The sequence below is a fragment of the Pongo abelii genome, chromosome 9 (genome assembly GCF_028885655.2).
Source record: "Pongo abelii isolate AG06213 chromosome 9, NHGRI_mPonAbe1-v2.0_pri, whole genome shotgun sequence".
Classification (NCBI taxonomy): Eukaryota; Metazoa; Chordata; class Mammalia; order Primates; family Hominidae; genus Pongo; species Pongo abelii.
The window spans coordinates 69,255,901-69,275,502 of record NC_071994.2 but is presented as its reverse complement, the minus strand read 5'-3'; the positions used below and the strand labels follow the sequence as shown (position 1 = coordinate 69,275,502).

At 47.0% G+C, this 19,602-nt stretch overlaps 1 protein-coding gene across 3 annotated transcripts in view; it reads left to right on the top strand.

The window, feature by feature from the left end:
• LOC129048698 (homeobox protein ARX-like) overlaps window positions 1-19,602 on the top strand; it is a 39,835-nt gene that overhangs the window by 7,308 nt on the left and 12,925 nt on the right. For 2 of the 3 annotated variants that reach the window (XR_008511256.1, XM_063711281.1), the window contains 2 exons: window positions 12,904-12,988; window positions 13,604-13,651. Coding sequence is in view for 2 of the 3 variants with exons in the window: in XM_063711281.1 (XP_063567351.1) it covers window positions 12,904-12,988; window positions 13,604-13,651 (133 nt within the window). In the remaining variant the exon portion in view is untranslated. Of the gene's footprint in view, window positions 1-12,903; window positions 12,989-13,603; window positions 13,652-18,811; window positions 19,020-19,602 lie in introns of those variants that run through there. The other variant, XM_063711280.1, reaches the window with a different exon arrangement.

Sequence of the window (19,602 nt, the reverse complement as noted above, 5' to 3'; positions counted from 1 at the left end):
CATTCTAACAGTTATGCAGTGGTATGCCATTGTGGTTTCATTTTGCATTTCCTTGATGACTAATGATGTCGAGCATCTTTTCATGTGCTTATTTGCTATCCATATCTCTTCTTTGGAGAAGTTTCTGTTAAAATATTTTCCCATCTTAAAGTTGGGTTGTTTTCTTTTTGAGTTTTGAGAGTTCTTTGTATACTATGGACGCATCTCCTTTATCAGATATATGACTTGCAATATTTTCTCCAGGTCTGTGGCTTTCTTTTCATTTTCTTATGTATTTTCAAGAGAAGTTTTTGCTTTTGATGAAATCCAGTTTATCAATTTTTTTATAGATTGTTCTTCTGATGTTGTATCTAAGAAATCATTGCCTACTTTGCAGTGACAAAGGTTTTCCTAGGAATTTTCTAATTTTACATTTTAAATTTAGATCTTTGCTACATTTTGAGTAAACTTTTTGCATATGGTATGAGATTCATTAAAAAAAATGGGTATCTAATTGTTCCAGCAGCATTCATTGAAAAACACTTTCTTTTTTCTGCTAAATTGCCTTTGTACCTTTATGGAAAATAAGTTGATTATTGTTTGTAAGTTTATACTCTCTACTCTGTTATCTTGATCTATGTGTCTTTATTGATGCCAATAACAAAAAATATTTATAAGTGTTGAAATCTGGCAGTTTAGGACTTTCAGCCTTGTCTTTCTTTTACAAAGTTGGTTTGACTATTCTACGGCCTTTTCAATTTCACATTAATTTAACAGTAAGTTTTTTAAGTTCTACCCCCCATCCCCCCAAAAAACCTGCTGGAATTTTGATTGGGATTTTGTTGACTTTATAGATCAATTTGGGGAGAGTTACATCTTAGTAACATTGGGCCTTCCAATTCATGAACATGGTATATATATTTATATCTGTTTATTTAGATGATCTTAATTTCTCTCAGTCATATTTGTAGTTTTCAGTGTATAGGTCTTTAACCTCTTTTGTAAGATATATCCCTAAATTCTGCATATTTTTCAATGATATTGTAAAAGGGTTTATAAAATTCAGTTTCTGATTTTTCATTCCTAGTGTATAGCATGTATCAGGATTTTTAATTGTGGTAAAATATGTATAACATAAAATGAGCTATTTCAATGATTTCTAAGTATACAAGTCCGTGGCATCAATTACATTCACAGTATTGTGCAACCATCACCACGATCTATTTTCAGAGCCTTTTTATTATCCTAAACTGAAACTCTCTACCCATTAAGAAATAATTTCTAATTCATCCCCATCCTGGCCCCTGGTAACCTCTAATCTACTTTCTGTCTCTACAAATTGCCTATTTTAGATATTTCGTATAATAAAATCATATAGTATTTTTCCTTTTGTGTCTGGCTTATTTTGCTTAGCATAATGTTTTCAAGATTCATTTATGTTGTAGCATATATTTTTTGGCTGAATAATTCCATTGTATGCATAAACCATATTTTGTTTATTTTTTAAATTTTTTAAATTTAAATTTTATTTATTTATTTATTTTTGAGATGGAGTCTTGCTCTGTCTCCCAGGCTGGAGTGCAGTGGCACAACCTCAGCTCACTGCAACCTCTGCCTCTCGGGTTCAAGCAATTCTCCTGCCTCAGCCTCCCGAGTAGCTGGGATTACAGGTGCCCACCACAACGCCTGGCTATTTTTTGTATTTTTAGTAGAGACGGGGTTTCTCCATGTTGGCCAGGCTGGTCTTGAACTCCTGACCTCAAGTGATCTGCCCATCTCAGCCTCCCCAAGTGCTGGGATTACAGGCGTGAGCCACTGTGCACAGCCAGCATTTTGTTTATACATTCATCTGTTGATGGACACTTGGATTGTTTCTACCTTTTGGCTATTGTGAAAATACTCCAGTGAACATTGGTGTGCACATATCTATTTGAGTCCATCTTCGATTCTTTTGGGTAGTATAAACCTAGGAGTAGAATTGCTGTTTGGTAATGATAATTCTATCTTTAGCTTTTTGAGAAACCATGAAACTGTTTTCTACAAAGACTGCACCATTTTACATTTCCACCAGCAATGTACAAGGGTTCCCATTTCTTCACCTTCTTACCAATAACCTGTTAATTTCTGAGTTGTTATTATAATTATTATTATAGCCATCCTAGTATAGTCTAGGAAGTGGTATCTTATCATGGTTTTGATTTGCATTTCCTCAATGACAAATGATTAGTATTATTTCTTGTGCTTATCTGACCATTTATGTCTTAGAGAAATGTCTAAGTTCTTGTCATTTTTAATTAGGTTGTTTGTCTTTTTGTTGTTGAGTTATAGGAGTTCTTTACATATTTTCAATATTAAATTCTTTTCAGATGTATGATTTGCAAATGTTTTTCCCCATTGTTGTCTTCTCACTTTCTTGATAAGGTCCTTTGAAGCACAAGCTTTAATTTTGATGAAGTCCAATTTGTCTTTTTTCTTTTGGTTATGCTTATAGTATCATATCTAAGAATCCATTGCCAAATCCAGGACCATGAAGATTTACCTGTTTTCTTCAATGTTTTGTAGTTTTAGAGCTTATATCTATGTCAGTGATCCATTTTGAGTTAATTTCTGTATATGGTATGAGTTGTGGTCCAATTTCATTCTTATGCATGAAAGAAAATCCAGTTGTCTCAGCACAATTTGTTTCTACTTTTTCTCTCACTGAAAGGACTTGGCACCCTGGTCAAAAATCCATTGGTGAGTCGGGCACAGTGGCTCATGCCTGTAATCCCAGCACTTTGGGAGGCTCGGCTAGGAGGATTGCTTGAGTCTAGGAGTTTGAGACCAGCCTGGACAACATAGTGAGACCCCGTCTCAACCAAATTTATTTTTTAATTAGCTGGGCGTTGTGGCACTTCCCTATAGTACCAGCTGCTTGGGAGGCTGAGGTGAGAAGATCACCTGAGCCTGGAAGGTTGAGGTTGCAGTGAACCGTGATCACACCACTGTATTCCAGCCTGGGCAACAGACCAAGACCCGTCTCAAGAAACAAAAACAAAAACAAAAACAAACCCCAAAATTAGCCATAAATGTATGGGTTTATTTCTGGACTCTTGACTCTTGTTTTACACTATATCTGTGACCAAAGGTGGATTCTGGCCCACACTGGTCTCCTCTGCAACCTATCTTCTTGTGTCTTTTTTCTGGCCCCTGGTTCCCAAACAAAGCATGCAGTTGCTGGTGATATTCTCTGCACAGTTAGGTTTCTGTTGAGTTGAAGAAGTAGCCAAATTCTTATTGTAAAAGTAGCCTTTTGTACTAAGGATTATTTTACCTTTCCAGGAAAACTTAACAAAATATGTGCTTCTTCCACTTTTAAAGTTTGGGCCCTCAGGTTCTTTTCTTTTTCTTTCTTTTTTTTTTTTTTTTTTTTTTTTTTTTGAGACAGAGTCTCGTTCTTTCTCCTAGGCTGGAGTACAGTGGTGCGACCTCAGCTCACTGCAACCTCTGCCTCTCAGGTTCAAGCAATTCTCCTGCCTCAGCCTCCCGAGTAGCTGGGATTACACGTTCCCACCACAATGCCTGGCTAATTTTTGTATTTTTAGTAGAGATGAGTTTTCACCAATTTGGTCAGGCTGATCTCAAACTCCTGACCTCAGGTGATCCGCCCGCCTCAGCCTCCCAAAGTGCTGGGACTATAGGTGTCAGCCACCGCACCCAGCCTGTATGAGCACTCTCTAGTTCTGACATTCTGTGAGTATATGACCTATGGCCTCGGTGTGTGTTCTGTGATTGGAAAGGCCAGGGTGGAGGAATGAGAACAGGACAGCTGGGATTGGAGGTCCTGGCCATGGCAGTGCCAGCTTAGGGGTTGCTGGCCAGAGGAGTCGGGTGGCTACCAGAGGCAGGGGGCTGGAGGCTTTGCTTTGTTCTAGAACTTTTTGAGTGCAGCTACTTCTCTTTTGTTGGATTTATAGCAGTACAGTACCAAGACAGCTGGACTGGATGGGGCAAATGGAGGCAGTGTACAGAGGCTCAATGAGGAATGGCGTTAGAGGGCAGTGAGTGGGGGGTGGTCTGTTTCCCATCCAGCTGGTGTAACTGGGGCTCAGGGTGATTCGTGGTAGAGAGGGGAGTCAGGTATGGAGGTGGGGCATGGACTTCTCAGATCCCTTGGGACTTGCCCGCGCTGAAGTTTGACATCATCAGGCACTGTGGTTTTCCAGATAGGGTCACTGGATGCAGTCCAACAAATGCAAAAAGACCTTGGGCAGGGACATGGTATCTGTGACCAAAGGTGGAATGAAGCTCCAGCTATGCCTACAGTCTGGAGAACAGTTGCCAAGTAGGGGCTCATGGGTATCTGTTGATACTTAACTGCCTTCACTCTGGAAAATCCTCAGCCTGAGTCTCAGCTGGGAGATTCTGGCCCAGCATGTGCTTGGGGGAGAGTCACACTTTGCTGTCTATCCTAAGCCATGTAGTTTGTCCTGAAGGTGCAGCGGTTAGATCTCTAGGCTCAGGTGTGTGTTCCTCTGCAGCCTTGGGCAGGTGTCCTGGTCTTCTGATCTGAATATGAACAAAGACAACCCTAGATATGTATGTGTGTTGGGGAATGGGGTTCAGAAGTCAGCAGGCCTTAGAGAACAGCCTGTCCATGTTGTTGCCCTGGGGAGAGGCAGATTTCTGCAGGTGAACAATGCTATAGAACTGTGCCAGCAGATGGGATCCTAGTGTCAGAACGAGGAGCATAGAGCTGAGGTCAGGGGGAAGCGGTCCCCGGATCTGGGTAGGCTTTGGAGTCAGGGAGGGCTGGCACCAGGATAACAGCAGCCTAGGACTATCTCTTTGCAAGGTCACATTCCTCTACAAAGATTCAATCCCAGCCTGGCTCTGCCTCCATGCCCCCTTAGACACTGCAGACCAACTAAATACCATGCCAGGAACATCACAGTGTCCTGAAAGGACACTGTCTCCTGACACCGGCCCCTTTTTCCACAGTCTGACATTTTGGGTATTATTTTGTCCTCTCCATCACCAAGTGTTCAGAGAACAGAGGCAATGATGGGTTGGGCTCTGAGAGAAGGCTTCTGTGTGCGCATCTGAGTGTGTGCATCAGTAAGAGTGTATCTGGGTGGGGTGTGTGCACAGGGGTGTGCCTGCCACCAAGGGCAGCCATATAGATGTGTCCCAGTTGTGTGTGCTTCTGTGGAAGCAGGTGCGTATGGTGGAATTGACTGTGTGAACGGGGTGGGGACTGGGGGGATCCTTTCTTTTGCCCTGCATTTGGTGGGGTCAAGAGGTAGGATTGGGAAGTGGAAGGAGGTCGGGTACACTGGCCCTTTCCTGGGCCCAAGATTACACGTAATGGGGGGCCACAGGCCTGCTTTCACAGGCACCTTGCCTGGGCAGTTTCTGGGAGGGCGGTGAGCTCTAAAAGCCCTAAAAGCCCTCAAGGATTAAGCAGGAGCCCCTGCCCCTAGAGCTCCGCTTAGGTCGCTGAGCCGAAGAGACCCTGTGTGACCCTGGGCAGTGAGCTGTGGTGGGGTAGAGGACCCTTCCCTCCCTGCCAGGCCCAACCCATGGGAGTTGAGAGCGGGGACCTCGGTCTGCCGTGAGGTGAGGGGCTGTGGGGCAATCCGGGGCCGCATCAATGTTGGATGAGCCTGCGCCGCCTCGATACCATCTTCCTTGGTCTCACTTTTAGTGTAACTGGAGAGCCCAGGGACCAGTCCGAGCCGGCCATGCGCGATCTGCTGGCAGTGGCCGCACCTGCGAGGGGACAGGAGCTGGGGTAGGGAGGCTGGCGCAGGCCCACGGTGTGTCCTGGAACAGTGTGGGGGCCACGGGGCCCAGTCTCGCAGGGCAGGGGTCGATTCCAGTCTGGCCTCTGCTCGGGCCCTGGGTCCCGGTGCAGGGTTACTCCCCCTCCCCCCTCGGGCCACCTCGCCTTCCGCGGGGTGTCATCTGTCTGGCGGCCTGTCCTTGGGCCAGTTCGGTCCCATCCCCCTGCCTAGCTCTGGGAGTTTCCTGCTCGGGAAGGGGCTGGAGGGGCAGCAGCTGGACAGAGAGAGACCCCCTGGGGTAAGGAAGGGGAGCAGCCGCGACTGCGCAGAGCCTCCCACTGCAGGTGAGTGTCCCGCCCCCGAGTGCCTGGGGAGAGGCCCAGAGCGCAGGAGTAAGATTGGGGGTCCACAGTGGACAAGCTTCTCCCCACCCTGGCCTTTCCTACTCCAGTCCTGACCCTTATAGCCTTGTGACACCACAAGTGCCGCCCCCACCCCCAACTACCACCAAGTATTGCCCTACAAGGCAGCAGTGAAGTAGGCTTGTAGCCAGTGAACACCTGGTACTTGTTGGCAGAGGTTGGGATGAAGTTATTACTGCACTGTGGTCTCCATGGTCAGCATGGACGGACACTCCTGTGGGCAGTAAGTTTGGATTGGATCAGTGAGCCATGGCGAGTGGGCCAACAGCCTGTTTTAAAAAACTGTTTATTGGAAAACAGACACATCTATCGGCTTAAATGTTGTCTATGGCTGCTTTCACACTACAATCTCAGATCTGGCCCTTCAAGAAAAAATTTGCCGATGCCTGAGATATTCTGCCAGGGCGTAATTCCCTTTAGCCTACACGTGTCCATTCTCTTCCTCTCCCTCACACCTGGGCACCTATCCTCCCTCCTCCCTTTGCACCTCCTGCACATCTGGCTCATGCCAGGCTCTCCACATCTGGGAACATTTCTTTGGGGACCATTCACCTCACATCTGGTCACTATTCCTCCCTCTGGCAAGAGAGGAAATGACTGGGGCAACAATTTCAGAATCTAACAGGACAGCCGAGGGCTAAGGGAGGACCTTTGCCTGACCCCAAGTTGTCAGTGAGCCCCTCCCTAGGCTACTGGAGCAAGGCGAGTTAACTGCTGATGAGCACTGCTGCTCTGGGCCCCCAAATCTGTTTTGTCACCCTAGAAACTAAGCAGGCCAGTTCTGGGCACGGGCTTTCTGTCACTCCCTCTGTTGGCTGGTGACAGTGCTGGGGTCCCGATAGAGTGGTGGGGAGACACTGCCGAACAGATAATTAGAGGGTGCCAATATGCTCTGGGGGGGAACCTGGGAGACAGGGAGCTCCAGAGGCACCGCCCCTCTCCTGCCCGCTTCCCTGTCTCTTCCACACCCTGGGGCCCATCGTGCCCCACTTCCTCCAAGCCCCAAGCCTTTGCAAACAGAACAAAATCCATTTCCTTGGTTCCCTTTTGTACATCTGAGTTCAGGGGTCCATTTCAGGGCCTGGACTGGAGCAGAGGGAAACTCCGGGGCCTGAAGACAGAGCTGCATTCCTGCTGTGCCGCCACAAGATGGCACTCTCGAGGTGTCCGCCCCCGTTTGAGCACTCTGGGAGTTTCTGACACTTGCTGGCCTTTCGCCCAGTTTCAGCCTGAAGATGGTGGTCAAACACACTCTGAATCCCACCAGGCTTGATTAGCTCTGCCTGCTCCCTGAGGCAGCTCATGGACTTTTTCAGACTCTGTAGTTCAGGACATATTGACTCCTTCTGAAGGGGCCCTCAGGAACTGCCTGCAGTGTAATTACCTGCCTGCTTATACTCCTCCCCACCAGGCACTCCTGAGAGCCGGACAGTCTTATTCTCCTCGGGGCCACCTGCCCCAACCCAGGGCCTGGCACGGCAGAGATGGCAGAGGTGTTTGGTGGGGTGTAATGCGTAAACAGTAGAGTGCTGCTGTCGTCATTCATCCCGCCATAGTTTGTCTGGTGAATGCATTTTTAGTGTCAAGCTGCCTGAAGGAGAAGCCAGGGATAAAGACCCAAGCTCAGAATGTATCCTGGGGAGAGGGATTGGTTCACAGAGAGAAGCAGCCTTGCAGCCTTTCCCGCTCCGGCCTGGTTCTGGCTGTTGCCAGCATTCTAGGAGTTCTCTAGACAGGATGAAAGGCACCGCAGGGATACAGGGAGGGCCGGAGAATGGGCGTTGGTTTCCAGATAGAATTTTGGGGCATACCCGGCCTTGTCTGGGAGCAATCAGGGACCAGAGGCAAGGGCTGGGATGGGCTCTGGGGCCTACTGTGGCCTCATCCCTCTCAGCTGGCCCCAGCTCAGGCCATTCCAAGAGCCTCCCGGCCTAACAGCAACGTGCGGCTATCCAAGGGTCCCAGACAGAGGATTGGAGGGCTGCACCCGTGTTTAGGGGACAGCCACCCCTCCCCCTAAGCACCTGCTCTGACAGCCTGGGATGATGTCAACAAGGGACTTCCATGAAGCCCAAGGGGGAAGGACAGTGGGAGTGGGGTCTGAGGTCTGGACTCTCCTTGAAGATTGACAATGATGGGTGGGAGTCCCTCACCCACTGTGAGCTCTAGGAAGAGGGTGAGCATTCCTGCTGACTGTGGACCATTGTGTTGGCAGAGTCCAGGCCAGTTTGTGCTCTTGGTGTGACCCCAGGAGGGAGTCCTTTGCTAGATCATCTACCTCATGGGCTGGTACTGACATGCAGGTGCCATTTCCCTGCCTAAAACAGTTTCCAGAGTAAGACTGGCATCGCTCACCAGGGTAATTATTGGTTTGGGTTCAATTTCCATTCAAAACAGTAATCCCAGCCTGAGCTGGGTGTCAGATCTGAAGGTTGATTATTAGTAACGTTTATCAACAGCCTCTCTCAGCTTCAGGCAATTACAGCTCATCTGCCATTCCTGCTCCCAGTCATGCAAAATTGCCAGCTTCTTCCCTGCCTACCCCCTCCATTCCCCTCTCCCCTTCTCCCATCTCCTCCCCTCAGCAGACAACCTGGCAGAGGGCAGGAGGTGGGTGCCACCTTATGACTCACTATCACCCTGTATGGAGGGGGTCCATGTGCATGCTAGGCACCTGTGCTCCCCAGCAGCAATATTCATGTTGCAGAGTCTTGTGAAATCTGAATCTGATTCTATCAGAACTGAGGAGAATCTGTGAAGGGGACAGATGGGAACCCATGTCTCCCGGCTCCTTGTCGCATGATGCGTTTTCAATGGCACTGTGCTCCTTCCTGCTCCTGACTCAGTCTGTCCCTCCCCTCCAGGGCTGAGACTAGGGTGAGGCTAGAAAGGCATTGACCTCAAGTGCAACATTCAAAGGACCTCGAACAAGCTCAGTAATTAAGATAAATGATATTTTAATATAGTATTTTTTTTAAATCAAAATGAATGCAAAACACATACAACAAAATCAAACTTTTAATAAAGACAAGATACAACACTGGATTTGCAGGCCTTGGCCTCACTTGCCTTACCCTAACTCCAGTCTTGTTTATCATGGACAGTTTTGCTTTGATTTGCTGGAAGTATTAAATTTCTTGGCTGCTGAGTTTTTTGGCAAATCTTTAAATTCTACGCCTCAGGCGAGAGCTTTATTCAGCTCACCCTGGTGCTGGCCCCACTGCTCTCACTTCCCGCTGGGCCCTAACCTCCTGCTCCCTTCAGCTCTTACTGCCTACTGACTCAGGCAGGGTGGCTCAGCTTCTCTCTTAGCAGGTGCCCAGGGCAGCAGGGGACCCAAAGGGCCCCTCCATGGGCTGTCTTCCGGGGTGCCCATCCTCCATTCCATCCCGCTGGACCCTGCTTCAGCCGTCAGACACCTCAGGGAGGGCCTGCAGGTTGCCAGGGTAACTGCTGTGATAACTAGAGGACAGAACATGCTGGTCTTGCTCTGCTTGTAGAATCACGTCCAGCCAGGGCTGGATGAGTTCAAGCAGGCACGCCTGACAGCGTCCCTGACATGCTGATCCAAAACGTCGCTGGACATGCATGGAGGTAGAGAACATTCCATGTACCCGCATTCCTCCAGGGGGAGGACAGCATGAGGCTGGAGGAAAACTGTGGTGATCTGTTTGTGACAGGGAGGTGAGACGCTGAAGTAGACATGGATGCTTCCTAACCAGCCTTCTGCAGAGGGTAGGTCTCATTCGCTGAAGGGCTTCTGTTCTGCTGAGCAGGGTCTGTCAGTGGGGGGCACACCTGTCACCAGAGAATACCCTCTTCCTGTCCTCCCCTGGCTGTGCTCCACTAGCCTAAAAGGTAAACAGATATTTCAGAAAGATCAGTGTTGAAGGGGTACCCAAGATGCCAAATTATATCTGGGACTTGAGACACTGTTATGTCGAGGTCCAGGCCTAGGCCAGCTGGTCACAGTGTCCAGATGCCTGTCATGGTGGGAGGCCTGAGGGTCTCAGGGGACATGTATCAGAAGCACCTCTGCCCTGCCTGTTCCACTCTGGGATCTCCCTTCTGAGCCCCCACTGCAGCACAGAGCCAGCTGGTCATCTAGCCTGGCAGTAGTAAGTCATTCTATTTTCCTGCAGGTAGGAATACGTGGTTCCTGTTCCTCCTATGCACTCTGCCACTTACTGGGCAAGTGAATTCCCCTGTCTGAGTCCTAGGTTCCCCTTTTGTGAAATATCAATAATAGCACCCTTCTTAGAAGGTTGTGCTCACCATTCAGTGCACTAATGCAAAGCACTGTGACAGACTGAAGAGTCATGTTCTGTGGGGCTGTGGAGGACAGAACTAGGACTGAAGGGAGGTGTGTTTGAGCTTTAGGTGAAGCAGCAATGGCTAACTACAGAGATGGAGGGACCTCTCTGGGAAGAGCAAACACCCTGATGCTCAGTGCATGAGGTTTCATAATCACCATCCAGCAGCTTAGCCTCAAAAGGGCTGCCTGCCCCAGGGAGCTATGACCCTTGAGAGATGCAGTTTATCCAGCCCTGAGGTTCTGTTTGACCATCTTTCCCCAGTTGTCCTCCAGGGGGTCATGGCACAAGTCTCAGTAGCACGGGCCCCATGGTCCAGCCCTAAGGTAAGAATGGACCTCCCTGGAGGAAGCTAGCTTCATCTACAGTTGATAAGTTCACCTTTTTTCCTGGTCCGCTTTCCTTGGTTTAACACTATGACGAAACCTGAGAGCTTTGGCAGGGAGGAAACCAGGCAGGATGTTGTGCTTGAGAAAATGCTGGCCTGAGCGTCGGCTTTGAGATGTCCCTTTACTCTGACTGGAAGGTCTCATTCCACCTGTAGCAAGACAAAAGACACCTGAAAGAGAGTTCCTGGGAGATGGAGGATGAGGTCTCCAGTTGCAGGTGCATGCACACGTCCACTTCCCCACCTGGAAGGTGCCGGCATGCAGGATGTGCATGTGCCCCTTGCACTGACTCCCTTGAGGCTGGCTGTGCAGCTTTGAGGCTTGTGTCCAAGCAGAGAGAATGGAAGACTCCATATTGGGAGCCTTGGCTTTGACCTTTCCTTTCTCTGAGCCTGATTTTCCCAACAGTGTTATGGGAGGGGAAGGATGAGATGCCCTTCTCAGCTGATGTCCATGATTCTTCTGTTTTCTGGAGGCCATGAGTGTTAACAGAATGTGCTCACTTTTGCACCCTTCTTCCACGACCACTTACAGTCTGTCTGCTTAGCAGATGAGGGGTCTGTGTCTCCAGCGTCCATTTGGGGTGGGGTTAGCAATGTCCAGCTTTGCATCTGGGTATCACTTTTCCTTCTGATATTTGAAATTGGATTCTGAAGATTCCTAATTATTGTTCCAAGTTCTCGTTGAAAATCTGGGTGTAATTTTTACAAGAGCATGGCTGAGGATGGACATGGAGGGGAAGTAGTGGGGCTGGAGGGAGGGAAGGGACAGACAGAAGGTGATGTTGTCATTAGGAGTTAAAGCCAGGGCCTGGTAGTAGATAAGGCTGGACAGTTGGCAGGATCATCGGGCAGACTAAAGCAGCTTAGATTCTGTCCAGAGGCAGTGGGGGTTTTCTGAAGGGTTTAAGTAGGCTGGGAGGACATGATCTTAGGAAGCTCACTCTGGTGTCAGTTGCAGGGTGGATTTGAGAGGAGCAAGTTAGGTGTAGATGCCCATGATGATGCCAAGATCTGGGCGACAGACAGGAAGGCCTTAGCTCAGAAGTGGCTCTAGGGAAGGTGAGGTGCATAGAATTGAGAGATGCTCAGTAGATGGCATGAGCAGTGCTTGATGATTGTCTGGATTGGTGGAGGAAGGTGGACAGGGAAAAGCAGAAAGCTACGATGGTGCCTCAAGGGGCTGAGTGATGTCACTCACAGAGACAGAATGTATAGAGTGAATGTTCAGACTCACAGGAAGTTCAAAACCGCATACCCCAATGTGAGGTGCTGTGGGACATCTGGGGTGCAGGGTCCAGAGAGCAGGTAGGTAGAGTTTAGAAGAGGGCTGGGTCCACGATGCAGCCTTGGATGTTCTCAATGTAAGAGTTGTGGGAGATGAAGCCTTGTGAGTGGGTGGGAACACCCAGGTGCATTTCAGGTGAAGCAAGGGGACAAGAGGCTGAGGACACAGACAAGCAAATCCTAGATCTTCCATCAGTCCCTAGAAGGCACGATGTGTGCCCCTCCCGGCACACAGCCTGAGCCCTAGCACAGAGCTGGCTGCAGAGAGGGCAGCAGTGAATGTGTCCTCGGTGGTTCCTCCAGATGGGGACTTTGTCCACAGTGCACTTGGCTCTGCCTGGGTTGCTATAGTAACCCACAGATGCAGAGAGACTTGGCCTCTGCGTTGCCATGGAAACCAGCAATTGGGTGTCCCTGTGTGGCATGGCCACTGAGACCTTGTGGATTCAGTTTGGTCCTGAAGGGTTTGGGATGGAGACTGCAACCAGAAGATGTTTCCATGTCCTAATTAATAGGTGATGGTGGTTGTTAGTCTGACTGTTGCCACGGCGATGAAGGGAGACACCCAAGTGCTGGTTTCAGTACTGAGGCGAATACAGGGAATTTCAACAGGCTCCAGGTCTTACTGTGCAGCCTGAAGTGGGACCATCCCTTAAACCCACTCCATCCTCTGGCCACGATGGGGGCCAGGACACCTTTGCCTTCTTTCTGGGTTTCTTTCTTTGCCAAGACAGGGATTTTGTTCCCAGGAGGCACTCCCCGGCCCATGGGATCTCAGCATTCAAAGCAGCACAGGAAACCTGGGCCCCTGAAACGGGGCCACCGAAGAGATTGGTAAGCTTTCAACATCCTGCCTTCAGCCCATGGGCCCAACCCTTGCGTCAGCTCCACCCACCCACCCTCACTGACCTCAACCCTTTACAGTCCCAAGGCCTCCCCTTCCTGATAGTGCTGCTCCCCTATCACCACGTGGAGCTCCACAGGTCATCCCCCCAAACCCCTCATGCTCCAGACAGGTGATCAGGGAGGCTTCATTACTCCAGGAGCTGCCCAGGACCTCAGGGAGGTCCTCCATCATGGGAGTAAGGGCCTCTCCCCCAGCCTCCTGTGCTCTGGCAGCTCCACACTCCGGCCGTCTGCCTCTTCTGGAGGGCTCCTCCTTCCAGCTTCTGCCTGTCCCCCCACCCCTCAGTGCTTCATTCCCACAGCTCAGGTCATCACTGCCCTCGTCTGGACTGCCTGCCTGCCTGCCTGCCATCCGGGGCCCACAGAGTGAGCACTCTATGGAAGTCCCTCTACCCTGATCTGTCACGTAACTCACCTACTGAGGCAGCTGAGACCAGGGCACTGAAGGAGGCCTTGAGTGACCAGGTCTGGCCAGGCAGCAGGCAGGGATGATGAGGTGAGGCTGCAAGGGTGTGGAGAGTCACCCCTTCTTTTCCTCCTCAGGAGAACAACCAGGAGGAAGTACTGGAAGGAAGGAAGGGAGATCGCTCGGTGAGCTGGAGGGGAGGAGGCCGTGCCGGCCCTGGGAAAGGGCCAATCACAGGAGACTGCGAGGGAGGTGGGCGGAAGACGTGGGTGGCTCAGGGGCCACGGACCCCATATGCGCCTGGGAGTGTGTGTGTGAAATGGGGTTTAGGGGAGGGTGTGACCACTGGACAAAGCCTGCTCTTACTGTGTGTGACTATTGTGGCCTTGGGTTTGTCCCTCTTGGATCCTCCTGTGGTCTTTTTGCCTTAACTCTAACCGGGTGGTGCTGATGAGCAGATCCAGAGGCCTGGGCTCTGTTCACTAGCCTGTGCTGGGACTCTCAGCCAAGCCTTCTCAGAAAGGAGGTGTCCTCTACATGTGGTCGCACCATAGCCTAGGACCGCAGAGGGAATCATGGTGGCAGAGCCTCCAGCCCCCCTGCCCTCCCATTGCCCAAACACTCAGTTGTGGAGATGCCCTGCCCCAGGGTGCTGTCCCAAGCCTGCTTTCTAACATCAGGAGGTGGGTCTTGCCTAAGGCTCCTAACCAGGACCTCATTTTTTGTTTACACATGTTGGGGTCCCAAGGATATGTTTCTTGGCCCACAGAACGGTCATAAACAACTGCCCTGTGAAGGAGGGGGTGCTGTCTTGTGTACAGATGAGGCAAAATGACAGGATCCTGTCCCCAGCTGCAGAGTGTCTGCTGAGCGTCCCCAACACCTGGGAAGTCTGCCTGTCCTTCCAAGGGACCAGGCCAGAGAAATGGGGGGCACCTGGGGCTCTGCTTTGCCTCCTCATGGATGTCAGTCCCAGGTTTCTGATGGGGTTTGTGACGATGGTGCCCTAAAGGGAAGCTCTGTGGAGAGCCAGGGGTCTCGAGTATGGCTTTCATGGCAGGGACCCCATTGCTCTCCTTTTCTACACATGGCCTCAAACCAGGTTGACTTTTTAACCTAAAGAAAATCTCATGAAGAGAAAGACAGTGGTGTGGGGGAGGGTGTATCACTTGAGCCTACTTCACAGGCTCTTGGGAAGGAGCAGTAGGAGGAGGAGGGGTGCAAGTAGTGAACCCCAGAGGGATGACTCTGCTGTGATGACTGTTAATGAGGCTTGAGACTTCAGCTCATTTGTCATGTGCAGCTGGTGTATTTTGAGTGATGTAAGTTGATGACAGCCTCCTTCCTGAACCCACTGTCAAGGCTTCAAGAAATTTTTGAGATCCCACATCCAACCCCTTGTGTAACAGGCAAAACAGGCCTCAGGTTCTGAACCAAGGTCACACTGCAAGTTTGTGGTAGACTCAGATTTGGAACTCAGGCCACCTGCTCAGGGTTGTTTCTCTGTACTGCAGGAGAGGGAACTACCATCACTGTGTGGGAGTCAAGGGGCTTCTCAGGAGTGAGTAGTCCTTTGGCCATGACCTTGCCTTATGTGAATGGAAGTTCTGAGCATAGTGTGAACTGTATGTCTACAGCTGATGGCTGCCTGGCAGGGACTTTTGGCCATACTGGGTTTCTGGGCTGGCTCATTTCTGGGGTTTGGTATCTCTCTACTTCATGTTGAAAGGCTCTTCCCTGTTGAAAGGCTCTGCCAGTATCCCTTAATATTGGGTAAAACCGCACAATTAAAGATGGTGCCAGCAAGCATGATGTTTCCCCTACGGTGACACAGGGCTGTAAGTAGGGAGATGAGGAGCCAGCCATCTTTGGAGTTGAGGGCTGACTTATAGGACCCTATCTCTGTAGGTTTGGAATAGTCATAATTAATGGCAAAGTTAATGGTCCAGTCACTTAGGGATATAGCAAAGCAAGAGAATCTTGGCTTGTTGTCTTCAACTTGTTGAAAAATATCATCTCCATTTCATCCACCCATTACTTGGCATCTTGGGATCATTTGAAACTGTTCCACCTGTGAAATCTTAATCTTTGTGCACCTCCTATGTATTCTGTCTCCCATACCTCCACCATGTCTGTTCATAGAGACCTCAGGCCCCTGAGCCCTAGTTTTTCTCCTCACTCTGAATCAACTCTTGTTCCTATTCTATCTGAGCTCTGTTGCTTGTCACTTCAACTGCCCACCATTCACCGCCTGTCCTCTTAGTCTCCTACCTCAACCTTAGAACAGGGTAACTGCATGCTTTCTTTAGTCCTGGTTTAAAGGGGTGGGGGGAATTCCTTCGTGAATTGACATTAGTCCAAATTCATGGTCCACAGCCTCCAGCGAGCCCCCAGCAATGCCCAGCAGTCCTGTGACCTGGGCCTGCTCCAATTCCTCCACAACTATTTCAAAGCTCTCACATTACCGTCTTATTGGGATATAATTTATATACCATACAAGTTGCCTGTTTATAGTGTACAGTTCAATGGTTTTAAGTTGTATGACCATCACTACAATCTATTTTAGAACATTTTCATTACTCCCCCCAATGAAAACCCATGCCCGTTTGCAGTCTCCCCCTTTTCCTACACCCCCAGCCTTAGGCAGCCACTAATCTATTTTCTATCTTTATAGATTTGCCTATTCTGGACATTTCATGTAAATGGAATCACATAATATGTGGTCTTTTGTAGCTGACTTCTTTCCTTAGTATAATATTTTCTAGGTTCATCTATGTCATAGCATTTATCAATACTTCTTTTTATTGCTGAATAATATTCAGTTGTATGGATATACCACATTTTCTTTATCCATTCATCAATTGATGAACATTTGGGTGTTTCCACATTTTAGCTATTATAAATAATGCTGATATAAACTCTTGTGTCCAGGTTTTTATATGGACATATGTTTTCACTCCTTGGGTATATGCCTAGGATCTATGTTCAACCTTTTGAGGAACTGTCAGAGTGTTTTCCCAAGTGGTTGCTGCATTTTACATCCCCACCAGCAGTATATGAGGGTCTCAGTTTTTTCATATTCTTGCCAATACGTGTTATTATCTGTAATTTTAAGTATAGTCATCCTAGTAAGTGTGAAGTTGTATCTCATTGTGGTTTGGCTTACATTTCCCTGATGACTAATGATGACTAACAATGTGCTTATGGACCATTTGTATATCTTCCTTGGAAAAATATCTATTCATATCTCTTGTCCATTTTTTAAATTCGGTTGCCTTTTTATTATTGAGTTGAAGCATTCTTTATATATTCTAGGTACAAACAAGACCCTTATCAGATATATGGTTTGCAGATATTTTATTCTATTCTGTGGTTGTCTTCACTTTCTTGATGGTGTCTTTTGCAACACAAATATTTTACATTTTTATGAAGTCTAATTTATCTAGTTTCCTTTTGTTGCTTGTGCTTTTGGTGTCACATGTAAGAAACTGTAGGATTTTTTACAAAGATTTTTGCCTATGTTTTCTTCTAAAAGCTTTATAGTTTTGGCTCTTTCATTTAGGTCTTTGATTCAGTTTGAGTTAATTTTGTTATTGGTGTGAGGTAGGGGTCCCAACTCATTCATTTGAATATGGATATTCAGTTGTCCCAGCACCATTTGGTGAAAAAACCATTTTACCTCCATTGAATGGTCTCACTATCCTGTTGTAAATCAGTTGACTGTAAATGTAAGTTTATTTCTGGGCTCTCAATTCCACTGCTTTGACCTATATGTCTATCTTTATACCAATACCACATTACCTTGTTTACTGGAGCTTTGTGGTAAGTTTTGAGATCAGGATGAGTTCTCCACCTTTGCTCTTTTTCAAGGTTGTTTGGCTATTCTGTATCCCTTGATTTTTTCTTACAAATTTTAGAATCTGCTTGTCAATTTCCACAAAGAAACCAGCCAGTATTCTAACGGAGATTGGATCAAATCTGTAGATCAGTTTGGAGAGTATTGCTGTCTTAATAATATGTAGTCTTTTGATCCATAAACACAGGATGTCTTCTTGTTTATTATTTAGGTCTTCTTTAATTTCTTTCAAGGAAGTTTATAGTTTTCAATGTATAATATTGTACTTATTTCTAACAATTTATTCCTCAGTGTTTTATTCTTCTTGATGCTTTTGTAAATTGAGTTGCTTTCTTAATGCAAGTGTATAGAACTATATATAACTGATTTTGTGTAATGATCTTGTATCCTGCAAACTTGCTGAACTTGTTTATTAGTTACAATCATTTTTTAGTGGATAACTTAGATTTTTATTACACAAGATTATGTCTTGTATGAGTAGAGATAGTTTTATTTGTTCCTTTCTAATCTGGATGCCTTTTGTTTCATTTTCTTGCCTAATCATCTTCGCTAAAACCTCCAGTACAATGTTGAATACATTTGTCCAGAATGAGCATCTGCCCCACCCCACCCCCCTTCTTCTGGCTGCTCTTAAGATTTTTCTCTTTATCGTTGGCTTTCAACAATTGATTATGTGATGTCTTGGTATAGTTTTCTTCATGTTTCTTCCACTGAATGTCTTTTGAGTTTCTTGGATATATGGGTATATGGTGTTCATTAAATTTGAAAAAACATTGGGCATTATTTCTTCTAATATTTTTTCTGCCTTTTCCCCTGAAACTCCAACTATGTGTATGTTAGCTTGCTTAATATTGTTCCAGAGTTTTTCATTTTTCAGTATTTTTCTGTGTTTTATTTTGAAATATTTCTACCTATGCCTTTGAACTTACGAATCTTTTCTTTGCAGTGTCTAATTCCATGAAGTATATATTTTATTTTAGATACTACGTTTTTCATCTCTTGAAGCTTGCCTTGCATCTTGATTATATATTTCATTTCTCTCCTCATCATAGTCATATTTTTCTCGGTCTTCTTTACGTGGAGTGAGTTTATCATAACTCTTTTAACATTTATGTCTGCTAATTCTGTCATCTGTGTCTTCCTACTTGTACTGTTTTTACCCACAACACTTCTAACACTAAATGTGTGGTTGCTTTCCACACCAACAACCAATTTGGCAACTCTCTAGATGCCAACTGAGGGTCCTGCAATTTAATTTGATTCTGGTACTAATTATTATAACTGAAGTTAATGCAGACCCCACAGTTTAAAGGCTCAGTCCTGCAAGACTTTCCCCATTTCATAAGTCCCAGGTTGTCACCTATACTTCTGGCCAACAAGCTATAAATTGGGAGTTCCTAGGACCCCTGCTCAGGTATGAACATTTGCTAGAATGGCTCACAGAACTCAGGAAAGCATTTTATTTACTCTTTACTGATTTATTATAAAGGATACAACTCAGGAACGGCCAAATGGAAGAGACACCTAGGGCAAGGTGTGCAATGGCATGGAGCTTCCATGACTTCTCCAGATGTGCCACCTCCCCAGCACACTGATATGTTTACCTGCCAGGAACTCTCCAAACCCTGTCATTTAGGGTTTTATGGTGGTCCTGTTACATAGGTATGATTGATTAAATCATTGACCATTGGTGAGTGAACTCAATCTCTAGCCCTTCTCTTTTCCCCAGTGGCTTAGGGGTGAGCTGCAAGTTCTAATCCTCTAATCACATGGTTGGTTCCTCTGGCAGCCAGCCTCCATCATTAAGCTATCTAGGAGCCCACCAAGAGTCACCTCATTAGAGTAAACTCAGGTATGGTTGAAAGTGGCTTATTGAGAATAAAAAAGATGTTCCTATCATGCAAGAATTTCCAAGGGTTTTAGAAGCTCTGTGTCAAGAACTGGGGACAAAGACCAAATATATATTTCTTATTGTGTGAGCTGGTGATTGATTTTTCTTCTAGTTATGCATCTTCCTCTCCTCCTTTTTTGAATGCCTGGGTAATTTTTGATTAGATGATAAATGTTTTGGATTTTACAATGTTGGACTTTGTTTTATCCTTTAATAGTTAATGTTGGGCTTTGTTCTGACAAACAATTAAGTTACAGGTTGAGTATCCCAAATATCGGAAACCTGAAACGCTCCAAAATCTGAAACTTTTTGAGAGCCAAATGACACTCAAAGGGCTCATTGGAGCATTTCAGATTAGGGATGCTGAACCAGTAAGTATAATACAAATA